The 13,804-nt window shown below is 49.4% G+C and overlaps 1 protein-coding gene across 1 annotated transcript in view; it reads right to left on the bottom strand.

Moving 5' to 3' along the window:
* PLEC (plectin) overlaps positions 1-13,804 on the bottom strand; it is a 647,147-nt gene that overhangs the window by 124,794 nt on the left and 508,549 nt on the right. The window contains exon 53 of the mRNA XM_063924739.1: positions 4,445-4,642. Coding sequence (XP_063780809.1) covers positions 4,445-4,642 — 198 coding nt within the window. The remainder of the gene's footprint in view (positions 1-4,444; positions 4,643-13,804) is intronic.

Raw genomic sequence — 13,804 nt, forward strand, 5'->3', positions numbered from 1 at the left:
TTTTTTAAAAACGACAGGGGCGTGCAAGAGATGCTGTCGGTGGCCAGAAAAATTGCGGGACACTTTCGGCGTACAGGCACCACGTACAGAAGACTGGAGCACCACCAAAAACTACTGAACCTGCCCTGCCATCATCTGAAGCAAGAAGTGGTAACGAGGTGGAATTCAACCCTCTATATGCTTCAGAGGTTGGAGGAGCAGCAAAAGGCCATTCAAGCCTATACAATTGAGCACGATATAGGAGATGGAATGCACCTGTCTCAAGTGCAGTGGAGAATGATTTCAACGTTGTGCAAGGTTCTGATGCCCTTTGAACTTGCCACACGTGAAGTCAGTTCAGACACTGCCAGCCTGAGTCAGGTCATTCCCCTCATCAGGCTTTTGCAGAAGAAGCTGGAGGCATTGAAGAAGGAGCTAAAAGGGAGCGATTCCGCTAGGCATGTGGGACTTGTGGATGCAGCCCTTAATTCGCTTAACAAGGATTCACGGGTGGTCAATCTGTTGAAATCAGAGCACTACATTTTGGCCACCGTGCTCGATCCTAGATTTAAAGCCTACCTTGGATCTCTCTTTCCGGCAGACACAGGTCTGCTGGGGTTGAAAGACCTGCTGGTGACAAAATTGTCAAGTCAAGCGGAACGCGACCTGTCAACATCTCCTCCTTCACATTCTCCCGCAACTGGGGGTGCGAGGAAAAGGCTCAGAATTCCGAGCCCACCCGCTGGCGGTGATGCAGGGCAGTCTGGAGCGACTGCTGATGCTGACATCTGGTCCGGACTGAAGGACCTGACAACGATTACGGACATGTCGTCTACTGTCACTGCATATGATTCTCTCAACATTGATAGAATGGTGGAGGATTATATGAGTGACCGCATCCAAGTAGGCACGTCACACAGTCCGTACTTATACTGGCAGGAAAAAGAGGCAATTTGGAGGCCCTTGCACAAACTGGCTTTATTCTACCTAAGTTGCCCTCCCACAAGTGTGTACTCCGAAAGAGTGTTTAGTGCCGCCGCTCACCTTGTCAGCAATCGGCGTACGAGGTTACATCCAGAAAATGTGGAGAAGATGATGTTCATTAAAATGAATTATAATCAATTCCTCCGCGGAGACATTGACCAGCAGCAATTGCCTCCACAAAGTACACAGGGAGCTGAGATGGTGGATTCCAGTGGGGACGAATTGATAATCTGTGAGGAGGGGGATGTACACGGTGATATATCGGAGGGTGAAGATGAGCTGGACATCTTGCCTCTGTAGAGCCAGTTTGTGCAAGGAGAGATTAATTGCTTCTTTTTTGGGGGGGGTCCAAACCAACCCGTCATATCAGTCACAGTCGTGTGGCAGACCCTGTCACTGAAATGATGGGTTGGTTAAAGTGTGCATGTCCTGTTTTGTTTATACAACATAAGGGTGGGTGGGAGGGCCCAAGGATAATTCCATCTTGCACCTCTTTTTTCTTTTCTTTTTCTTTGCATCATGTGCTGATTGGGGAGGGTTTTTTGGAAGGGACATCCTGCGTGACACTGCAGTGCCACTCCTAGATGGGCCCGGTGTTTGTGTCGGCCACTAGGGTCGCTAATCTTACTCACACAGCTACCTCATTGCGCCTCTTTTTTTCTTTGCGTCATGTGCTGTTTGGGGAGGGTTTTTTGGAAGGGACATCCTGCGTGACACTGCAGTGCCACTCCTAGATGTGCCCGGTGTTTGTGTCGGCCACTAGGGTCGCTAATCTTACTCACACAGCTACCTCATTGCGCCTCTTTTTTTCTTTGCGTCATGTGCTGTTTGGGGAGGGTTTTTTGGAAGGGACATCCTGCGTGACACTGCAGTGCCACTCCTAGATGGGCCCGGTGTTTGTGTCGGCCACTAGGGTCGCTAATCTTACTCACACAGTCAGCTACCTCATTGCGCCTCTTTTTTTCTTTGCGTCATGTGCTGTTTGGGGAGGGTTTTTTGGAAGGGCCATCCTGCGTGACACTGCAGTGCCACTCCTAGATGGGCCCGGTGTTTGTGTCGGCCACTAGGGTCGCTAATCTTACTCACACAGCTACCTCATTGCGCCTCTTTTTTTCTTTGCGTCATGTGCTGTTTGGGGAGGGTTTTTTGGAAGGGACATCCTGCGTGACACTGCAGTGCCACTCCTAGATGGGCCCGGTGTTTGTGTCGGCCACTAGGGTCGCTTATCTTACTCACACAGCGACCTCTGTGCAAATTTTAGGACTAAAAATAATATTGTGAGGTGTGAGGTATTCAGAATAGACTGAAAATGAGTGTAAATTATGGTTTTTGAGGTTAATAATACTTTGGGATCAAAATGACCCCCAAATTCTATGATTTAAGCTGTTTTTTAGTGTTTTTGGAAAAAAACACCCGAATCCAAAACACACCCGAATCCGACAAAAATAATTCGGTGAGGTTTTGCCAAAACGCGTTCGAACCCAAAACACGGCCGCGGAACCGAACCCAAAACCAAAACACAAAACCCGAAAAATTTCAGGCGCTCATCTCTACTATCCTATTCAATCGCCCGTAAAAAAAAAATGCAGTTTCTCCCGAAAACACGGGTTCAGTGTAACTTGGGTGTTTTCAAGAGAAACAGCCCAAATGTTTCCGGGAATTTGGATTCACCTGCCTGAGGCGGGAGAAACAAAATCCCAAATAACTGCGGCAAACTGCAGTGTCCTGTGCCCGCTGCGGCAGCAGCAGACTGGGACTGCAGGGAGGGCGCAGTGCCCTCTTCCCTCGCCCCCGGTCACATTAAGTAGGGGGAGCGCTATACCGGGAGCTGTCAGGAGCTGGCGCCCAGTGCGGTACGCAAAAGCCCCGATAAGCAGCAGCTCGTGCCGGCTTATCAGGGGTTAATAGGATAGCCCTGAGCGATATCATTATTCCGTAGCTCAGAAGTCAAAGTTATAAATATCTACTTTGTATTATTCTCATAATTTCTATAGTCAACACTCTGGAGTATACTGACAGGTGAGGGTTCTCTGCACTGGCGTGCGCAGCACATTTTATTAAGGGGTGCACCGTCGGAGGGGTGTGTCTAGCACCGCCTTTTGGGCGTGTCTAGCACCATCTATTGATGGTCAACGCATATAAAATATCCACCTTTGTACCAATCCTAATAAAGCAGATACATTGTCAGATGTTGTGGTGTGCACCAAACACCCCTGATGGCACTCATGCAATTACAATGCTCCTCCTCAGCCTTGTCTGGCTCCCCCTCTCTTTCCCCTGCAAGCTGCAGCAGCTTACTGACAAGTCAGTCACTCACTGACACTGACAGTCGCAGACTAGTTACTGCTGCTGCTGCTGGAAAAACGAGTGACGTGTCAAAGCTGCTGCCGGCCATCTGCCAGTATTGAATTTGTCTTCCTAAGAGGAACGCTGGCTGCATGCTGCTCCTCATCAGTGGCTGGCGTTGGCATAGCATAGAAGGAGAGAGGTGGGCATGTGACGGATGGACGTGCGAGCAGCATGACGTAATCACATCACTTCACACTGTTTTTGTACATAGAGGTGGAGCTGGGAATTTGAAATCCAGTGGCAGTGGCACCCTTGATTAACCCAGGCGTCCGGTCAGTAATGCAGTCCTGCAGGGTGCAGAGCAGAGGGGACAGTAATCAGCCTGCTCGGCAATCGCTGCATCAGGCATGTGAGATCGGGGTGCCAGACATTAGGGGGTGCCTGTGCGTACCAGGCACCCCCCCTGCGCACACCTATGGTTCTCTGCCCACCCTGACTGCTCGTCACTGGCGTAACCTGTATCTTTGCTATAATAACAACGGAAAAACAACTGCTGCATTACCACTAAAAGCCAGCAGATGGCAGTAACTCCTTCAGGATAATGAGATTTCACGAGATTTCAGATATACGGTAAAGTGACTAGTTTAATATTACCGTATACTCTATACAAATGTCTGTGTGTTTTCTGTATACGAGAACCAAGCTGTACTATACTATAATAAAAATAATATTCATCCATTAGTTACCTGTATTCAATTGTATTCTATGTAAAATATTTTTACGCACACACAAGGCCATTAACCAAACTACACCTATGTACATCTCTTCTCTCATCCTACGGTATCTGGCTACCCGACCTCTTCGCTCTGCACAAGATCTGCGTCTCTCATCCACACGCATTACTTGCCCTCACTCAAAATTACAGGACTCTCTTCGGGCTGCACCCATTCTGTGGAATGCCCTACCATGCAGTAGCGGCTCTTGCCACGGGCACGCAGGCTTTTTGCCTGGGGCGCCGCTGCCCCGAGGGCGCCGCCGCCGCCGTCGTGGCAAGAGGCGCTACTCCTGATCCTATATTAGTGCAACGGAATATGCTGCGCTATATAAGAGACTGTTAATAAATGAAATAATGTAGACTGTGCCCTAGAAATAAAGGTTATTAGTAATAATGATATATGCTGTGTGATATTACCCGGCTGAGGTCGTTCTCCAGCTCCAGCTGACGTCTCTCGGTTTCACTCTGCACAAACTCCCAGAGCTGGTTCATTTCCCTCAGCCTGTACTGCAGAGTGTCCGTCCCATCACTGAGGGAAGTCAGCAAGATGCCCCGTCCAGCTTCATCCACTGACTGCACTGTGCGGGAGTGAGACAGCACGTCGTTCCGGAGAACCTGCGGGGTACGGAGAGAGGTTACCGGGGTAGTCACCCTAATATAGATGTAACTAGGGGGGCTGTACTCAGGGGGTACCCCTAATATATCCTGAGATGTAACTAGGGGGCTGTACTCAGGGAGTACCCCTAACATATCCTGAGATGTAACTAGGGGGGCTGTACTCAGGGTGTACCCCTAACATATCCTGAAATGTAACTAGGGGGCAGTACTCAGAGGGTACCCCTAATATATCCTGAGATGTAACTAGGGGGGCTGTACTGAGGTGTACCCCTAATATATCCTGATATGTAACTAGGGGGGCTGTACTCAGGGGGTACCCCTAATATATCCTGATATGCAACTAGGGGGGGCTGTACTGAGGTGTACCCCTAATATATCCTGAGATGTAACTAGGGGGCTGTACTCAGGGTGTACCCCTAACATATCCTGAGATGTAACTAGGGGGGCTGTACTCAGGGTGTACCCCTAATATATCCTGAAATGTAACTAGGGGGCAGTACTCAGGGGGTACCCCTAATATATCCTGATATGTAACTAGGGGGGCTGTACTGAGGTGTACCCCTAATATATCCTGATATGTAACTAGAAGGGCAGTACTCAGGGGGTACCCCTAATATATCCTGATATGTAACTAGGGGGCTGTACTGAGGTGTACCCCTAATATATCCTGATATGTAACTAGAAGGGCAGTACTCAGGGGGTACCCCTAATATATCCTGAAATGTAACTAGGGGGGCTGTACTGAGGGAGTACCCTGAATATATCCTGAGATGTAACTAGGGGGGCTGTACTCAGGGTGTACCCCTAATATATCCTGAGATGTAACTAGGGGGCTGTACTCAGGGGGTACCCCTAATATATCCTGAGATGTAACTAGGGGGGCTGTACTCAGGGGGTACCCCTAATATATCCTGAGATGTAACTAGGGGGCTGTACTCAGGGGGTACCCCTAATATATCCTGAGATGTAACTAGGGGGCTGTACTCAGGGGGTACCCCTAATATATCCTGAGATGTAACTAGGGGGCTGTACTCAGGGGGTACCCCTAATATATCCTGAGATGTAACTAGGGGGCTGTACTCAGGGGGTACCCCTAATATATCCTGAGATGTAACTAGGGGGCTGTACTCAGGGTGTACCCCTAACATATCCTGAGATGTAACTAGGGGGCTGTACTCAGGGGGTACCCCTAACATATCCTGAGATGTAACTAGGGGGCTGTACTCAGGGGGTACCCCTAATATATCCTGAGATGTAACTAGGGGGCTGTACTCAGGGGGTACCCCTAACATATCCTGAGATGTAACTAGGGGGCTGTACTCAGGGGGTACCCCGAACATATCCTGAGATGTAACTAGGGGGGCTGTACTGAGGGAGTACACCTAATATACCCTGAGATGTAACTAGGGGGCTGTACTGAGGGAGTACCCCTAACATATCCTGAGATGTAACTAGGGGGCTGTACTCAGGGTGTACCCCTAATATATCCTGAGATGTAACTAGGGGGGCTGTGCTGAGGGGGTACCCCTAACATATCCTGAGATGTAACTAGGGGGGGCTGTACTCAGGGTGTACCGCTAATATATCCTGAGATGTAACTAGGGGGGCTGTACTCAGGGGGTACCCCTAACATATCCTGAGATGTAATGAGGGGGGCTGTACTCAGGGTGTACCCCTAATATACCCTGAGATGTAACTAGGGGGGCTGTACTCAGGGGGTACCACTAATATACCCTGAGATGTAACTAGGGGGCTGTACTCAGGGTGTACCCCTAATATATCCTGAGATGTAACTAGGGGGGCTGTACTCAGGGTGTACCCCTAATATACCTTGAGATGTAACTAGGGGGCTGTACTCAGAGTGTACCCCTAATCTATCCTGAGATGTAACTAGGGGGGCTGTACTCAGGGGGTACCCCTAATATATCCTGAGATGTAACAAGGGGGGCTGTACTCAGGGGGTACCCCTAACATATCCTGAGATGTAACTAGGGGCTGTACTAAGGGTGTACCCCTAATCTATCCTGAGATGTAACTAGGGGGGCTGTACTCAGGGTGTACCCCTAACATATCCTGAGATGTTACTAGGGGGGCTGTACTCAGGGGGTACCCCTAATATATCCTGAGATGTAACTAGGGGGCTGTATTCAGGGGGTACCCCTAATATAACCTGAGATGTAACTAGGGGGCTGTACTCAGGGGGTACCCCTAATATACCCTGAGATGTAACTAGGGGGGCTGTACTCAGGGTGTACCCCTAATCTATCCTGAGATGTAACTAGGGGGCTGTACTCAGGGTGTACCCCTAATATATCCTGAGATGTAACTAGGGGGGCTGTACTTAGGCTGTACCCCTAATATATCCTGAGATGTAACTAGGGGGCTGTACTCAGGGTGTACCCCTAACATATCCTGAGATGTAACTAGGGGGGCTGTACTCAGGGTGTACCCCTAACATATCCTGAGATGTAACTAGGGGGCTGTACTCAGGGTGTACCCCTAATATATCCTGAGATGTAACTAGCGGGGCTTTACTCAGGGTGTACCCCTAATATATCCTGAGATGTAACTAGGGGGCTGTACTCAGGGGGTACCCCTAATATATCCTGAGATGTAACTAGGGGGGCTGTACTCAGGGAGTACCCCTAATATATCCTGAGATGTAACTAGGGGGGCTGTACTCAGGGTGTACCCCTAACATATCCTGAGATGTAACAAGGGGGCTGTACTCAGGGTGTACCCCTAGTATATCCTGAGATGTAACTAGGGGGGCTGTACTCAGGGTGTACCCCGAACATATCCTGAGATGTAACTAGAGGGGCTGTACTGAGGGAGTACCCCTAATATATCCTGAGATGTAACTAGGGGGGCTGTACTGAGGGAGTACCCCTAACATATCCTGAGATGTAACTAGGGGGCTGTACTCAGGGTGTACCCCTAATATATCCTGAGATGTAACTAGGGGGCTGTACTGAGGGGGTAGCCCTAACATAATCTGAGATGTAACTAGGGGGGCTGTACTCAGGGGGTACCCCTAATATATCCTGAGATGTAACTAGGGGGCTGTACTCAGGGGGTACTATAACATATCCTGAGATGTAACTAGGGGGGCTGTACTCAGGGGGTACCCCTAATATATCCTGAGATGTAACTAGGGGGGCTGTACTCAGGGGGTACCCCTAACATATCCTGAGATGTAACTAGGGGGGGTGTACTCATGGTGTACCCCTAATATACCCTGAGATGTAACTAGGGGGGCTGTACTCAGGGGGTACCCCTAACATATCCTGAGATGTAACTAGGGGGCTGTACTCAGGAGGTACCCCTAACATATCCTGAGATGTAACTAGGGGGGCTGTACTCAGGGTGTACCCCTAATATATCCTGAGATTTAACTAGGGGCTGTACTCAGGGGGTACCCCTAACATATCCTGAGATGTAACTAGGGGGGCTGTACTCAGGGTGTACCCCTAATATATCCTGAGATGTAACTAGGGGGCTGTACTCAGGGGGTACCCCTAACATATCCTGAGATGTAACTAGGGGGCTGTACTCAGGAGGTACCCCTAACATACCCTGAGATGTAACTAGGGGGGCTGTACTCAGGGGGTACCCCTAATATATCCTGAGATGTAACTAGGGGGGCTGTACTCAGGGGGTACTATAACATATCCTGAGATGTAACTAGGGGGCTGTACTCAGGGGGTACCCCTAATATATCCTGAGATGTAACTAGGGGTGCTGTACTCAGGGTGTACCCCTAATATATCCTGATATGTAACTAGGGGGGCTGTACTCAGGTTGTACCCCTAACATATCCTGAGATGTAACTAAGGGGCTGTACTCAGGGGGTACCCCTAATATATCCTGAGATGTAACTAGGGGGCTGTACTCAGGGTGTACCCCTAATATATCTTGAGATGTAACTAGGGGGGCTGTACTCAGGGGGTACCCCTAATATATCCTGAGATGTAACTAAGGGGCTGTACTCAGGGGGTACGCCTAATATATCCTGAGATGTAACTAGGGGGCTGTACTCAGGGTGTACCCCTAACATATCCTGAGATGTAACTAGGGGGGCTGTACTCAGGGTGTACCCCTAACATATCCTGAAATGTAACTAGGGGGCAGTACTCAGAGGGTACCCCTAATATATCCTGAGATGTAACTAGGGGGGCTGTACTGAGGTGTACCCCTAATATATCCTGATATGTAACTAGGGGGGCTGTACTCAGGGGGTACCCCTAATATATCCTGATATGCAACTAGGGGGGGCTGTACTGAGGTGTACCCCTAATATATCCTGAGATGTAACTAGGGGGCTGTACTCAGGGTGTACCCCTAACATATCCTGAGATGTAACTAGGGGGGCTGTACTCAGGGTGTACCCCTAATATATCCTGAAATGTAACTAGGGGGCAGTACTCAGGGGGTACCCCTAATATATACTGATATGTAACTAGGGGGGCTGTACTGAGGTGTACCCCTAATATATCCTGATATGTAACTAGAAGGGCAGTACTCAGGGGGTACCCCTAATATATCCTGATATGTAACTACGGGGCTGTACTGAGGTGTACCCCTAATATATCCTGATATGTAACTAGAAGGGCAGTACTCAGGGGGTACCCCTAATATATCCTGAAATGTAACTAGGGGGGCTGTACTGAGGGAGTACCCTGAATATATCCTGAGATGTAACTAGGGGGGCTGTACTCAGGGTGTACCCCTAATATATCCTGAGATGTAACTAGGGGGCTGTACTCAGGGGGTACCCCTAATATATCCTGAGATGTAACTAGGGGGGCTGTACTCAGGGGGTACCCCTAATATATCCTGAGATGTAACTAGGGGGCTGTACTCAGGGGGTACCCCTAATATATCCTGAGATGTAACTAGGGGGCTGTACTCAGGGGGTACCCCTAATATATCCTGAGATGTAACTAGGGGGCTGTACTCAGGGGGTACCCCTAATATATCCTGAGATGTAACTAGGGGGCTGTACTCAGGGGGTACCCCGATATATACTGAGATGTAACTAGGGGGCTGTACTCAGGGGGTACCCCTAACATATCCTGAGATGTAACTAGGGGGCTGTACTCAGGGGGTACCCCTAACATATCCTGAGATGTAACTAGGGGGCTGTACTCAGGGGATACCCCTAATATATCCTGAGATGTAACTAGGGGGCTGTACTCAGGGGGTACCCCTAACATATCCTGAGATGTAACTAGGGGGCTGTACTCAGGGGGTACCCCAAACATATCCTGAGATGTAACTAGGGGGGCTGTACTGAGGGAGTACACCTAATATACCCTGAGATGTAACTAGGGGGCTGTACTGAGGGAGTACCCCTAACATATCCTGAGATGTAACTAGGGGGCTGTACTCAGGGTGTACCCCTAATATATCCTGAGATGTAACTAGGGGGGCTGTGCTGAGGGGGTACCCCTAACATATCCTGAGATGTAACTAGGGGGGGCTGTACTCAGGGTGTACCGCTAATATATCCTGAGATGTAACTAGGGGGGCTGTACTCAGGGGGTACCCCTAACATATCCTGAGATGTAATGAGGGGGGCTGTACTCAGGGTGTACCCCTAATATACCCTGAGATGTAACTAGGGGGGCTGTACTCAGGGGGTACCACTAATATACCCTGAGATGTAACTAGGGGGCTGTACTCAGGGTGTACCCCTAATATATCCTGAGATGTAACTAGGGGGGCTGTACTCAGGGTGTACCCCTAATATACCTTGAGATGTAACTAGGGGGCTGTACTCAGAGTGTACCCCTAATCTATCCTGAGATGTAACTAGGGGGGCTGTACTCAGGGGGTACCCCTAATATATCCTGAGATGTAACAAGGGGGGCTGTACTCAGGGGGTACCCCTAACATATCCTGAGATGTAACTAGGGGCTGTACTAAGGGTGTACCCCTAATCTATCCTGAGATGTAACTAGGGGGGCTGTACTCAGGGTGTACCCCTAACATATCCTGAGATGTTACTAGGGGGGCTGTACTCAGGGGGTACCCCTAATATATCCTGAGATGTAACTAGGGGGCTGTATTCAGGGGGTACCCCTAATATAACCTGAGATGTAACTAGGGGGCTGTACTCAGGGGGTACCCCTAATATACCCTGAGATGTAACTAGGGGGGCTGTACTCAGGGTGTACCCCTAATCTATCCTGAGATGTAACTAGGGGGCTGTACTCAGGGTGTACCCCTAATATATCCTGAGATGTAACTAGGGGGGCTGTACTTAGGCTGTACCCCTAATATATCCTGAGATGTAACTAGGGGGCTGTACTCAGGGTGTACCCCTAACATATCCTGAGATGTAACTAGGGGGGCTGTACTCAGGGTGTACCCCTAACATATCCTGAGATGTAACTAGGGGGCTGTACTCAGGGTGTACCCCTAATATATCCTGAGATGTAACTAGCGGGGCTTTACTCAGGGTGTACCCCTAATATATCCTGAGATGTAACTAGGGGGCTGTACTCAGGGGGTACCCCTAATATATCCTGAGATGTAACTAGGGGGGCTGTACTCAGGGAGTACCCCTAATATATCCTGAGATGTAACTAGGGGGGCTGTACTCAGGGTGTACCCCTAACATATCCTGAGATGTAACAAGGGGGCTGTACTCAGGGTGTACCCCTAGTATATCCTGAGATGTAACTAGGGGGGCTGTACTCAGGGTGTACCCCGAACATATCCTGAGATGTAACTAGAGGGGCTGTACTGAGGGAGTACCCCTAATATATCCTAAGATGTAACTAGGGGGGCTGTACTGAGGGAGTACCCCTAACATATCCTGAGATGTAACTAGGGGGCTGTACTCAGGGTGTACCCCTAATATATCCTGAGATGTAACTAGGGGGCTGTACTGAGGGGGTAGCCCTAACATAATCTGAGATGTAACTAGGGGGGCTGTACTCAGGGGGTACCCCTAATATATCCTGAGATGTAACTAGGGGGCTGTACTCAGGGGGTACTATAACATATCCTGAGATGTAACTAGGGGGGCTGTACTCAGGGGGTACCCCTAATATATCCTGAGATGTAACTAGGGGGGCTGTACTCAGGGGGTACCCCTAACATATCCTGAGATGTAACTAGGGGGGGTGTACTCATGGTGTACCCCTAATATACCCTGAGATGTAACTAGGGGGGCTGTACTCAGGGGGTACCCCTAACATATCCTGAGATGTAACTAGGGGGCTGTACTCAGGGGGTACCCCTAACATATCCTGAGATGTAACTAGGGGGCTGTACTCAGGAGGTACCCCTAACATATCCTGAGATGTAACTAGGGGGGCTGTACTCAGGGTGTACCCCTAATATATCCTGAGATTTAACTAGGGGCTGTACTCAGGGGGTACCCCTAACATATCCTGAGATGTAACTAGGGGGGCTGTACTCAGGGTGTACCCCTAATATATCCTGAGATGTAACTAGGGGGCTGTACTCAGGGGGTACCCCTAACATATCCTGAGATGTAACTAGGGGGCTGTACTCAGGAGGTACCCCTAACATACCCTGAGATGTAACTAGGGGGGCTGTACTCAGGGGGTACCCCTAATATATCCTGAGATGTAACTAGGGGGGCTGTACTCAGGGGGTACTATAACATATCCTGAGATGTAACTAGGGGGGCTGTACTCAGGGTGTACCCCTAATATATCCTGAGATTTAACTAGGGGCTGTACTCAGGGGGTACCCCTAACATATCCTGAGATGTAACTAGGGGGGCTGTACTCAGGGTGTACCCCTAATATATCCTGAGATGTAACTAGGGGGCTGTACTCAGGGGGTACCCCTAACATATCCTGAGATGTAACTAGGGGGCTGTACTCAGGGTGTACCCCTAATATATCCTGAGATGTAACTAGGGGGGCTGTACTCAGAGTGTACCCTTAATATATCCTGAGATGTAACTAGGGGGGCTGTACTCATGGGGTACCCCTAATATATCCTGAGATGTAACTAGGGGGCTGTACTCAGGGGGTACCCCTAATATATCATGAGATGTAACTAGGGGGGCTGTACTCAGGGGGTACCCCTAATTTATCCCGAAATGTAACTAGGGGGGCTGTTCTCAGGGAGTACCACTAATATATCCTGAGATGTAACTAGGGGGGCTGTACTCAGGGGGTACCCTTAATATATCCTGAGATGTAACTAGGGGGGCTGTACTCAGGGGGTACCCCTAATATATCCTGAGATGTGACTAGGGGGGCTGTACTCAGGGGGTACCCCTAATATATCCTGAAATGTAACTAGGGGGCTGTACTCAGGGTGTACCCCTAATATACCCTGAGATGTAACTAGGGGGGCTGTACTCAGGGGGTACCACTAATATATCCTGAGATGTAATTAGGGGGGCTGTACTCAGGGGGTACCACTAATATATCCTGAGATGTAATTAGGGGGGCTGTACTCAGGGAGTACCCCTAACATATCCTGAGATGTAACTAGGGGGCTGTACTCAGGGGGTACCCCTAATATATCCTGAAATGTAACTAGGGGGCTGTACTCAGGGGGTACCCCTAATCCCTAATATATCCTGAGATGTAACTAGGGGGGGCTGTACTCAGGGGGTACCCCTAACATATCCAGAGATGTAACTAGGGGGGCTGTACTCAGGGTGTACCCCTAATATATCCTGAGATGTTACTAGGGGGGGCTGTACTCTGGGGATACCCCTAATATATCCTGAGATGTAACTAGGGGGCTGTACTCAGGGTGTACCCCTAATATATCCTGAGATGTAACTAGGGGGCTGTACTCAGGGGGTACCACTAATATATCCTGAGATGTAACTAGGGGGCTGTACTCAGGGTGTACCCCTAATATACCCTGAGATGTAACTAGGGGGCTGTACTCAGGGGGTACCACTAATATACCCTGAGATGTAACTAGGGGGGCTGTACTCAGGGGGTACCCCTAATATATCCTGAGATGTAACTAGGGGGGCTGTACTCAGGGGGTACTATAACATATCCTGAGATGTAACTAGGGGGGCTGTACTCAGGGGGTACTATAACATATCCTGAGATGTAACTAGGGGGCTGTACTCAGGGGGTACTATAACATATCCTGAGATGTAACTAGGGGGGCTGTACTCAGGGGGTTCCCCTAATATATCCT

The sequence above is a fragment of the Pseudophryne corroboree genome, chromosome 5 (assembly GCF_028390025.1).
Source record: "Pseudophryne corroboree isolate aPseCor3 chromosome 5, aPseCor3.hap2, whole genome shotgun sequence".
Classification (NCBI taxonomy): Eukaryota; Metazoa; Chordata; class Amphibia; order Anura; family Myobatrachidae; genus Pseudophryne; species Pseudophryne corroboree.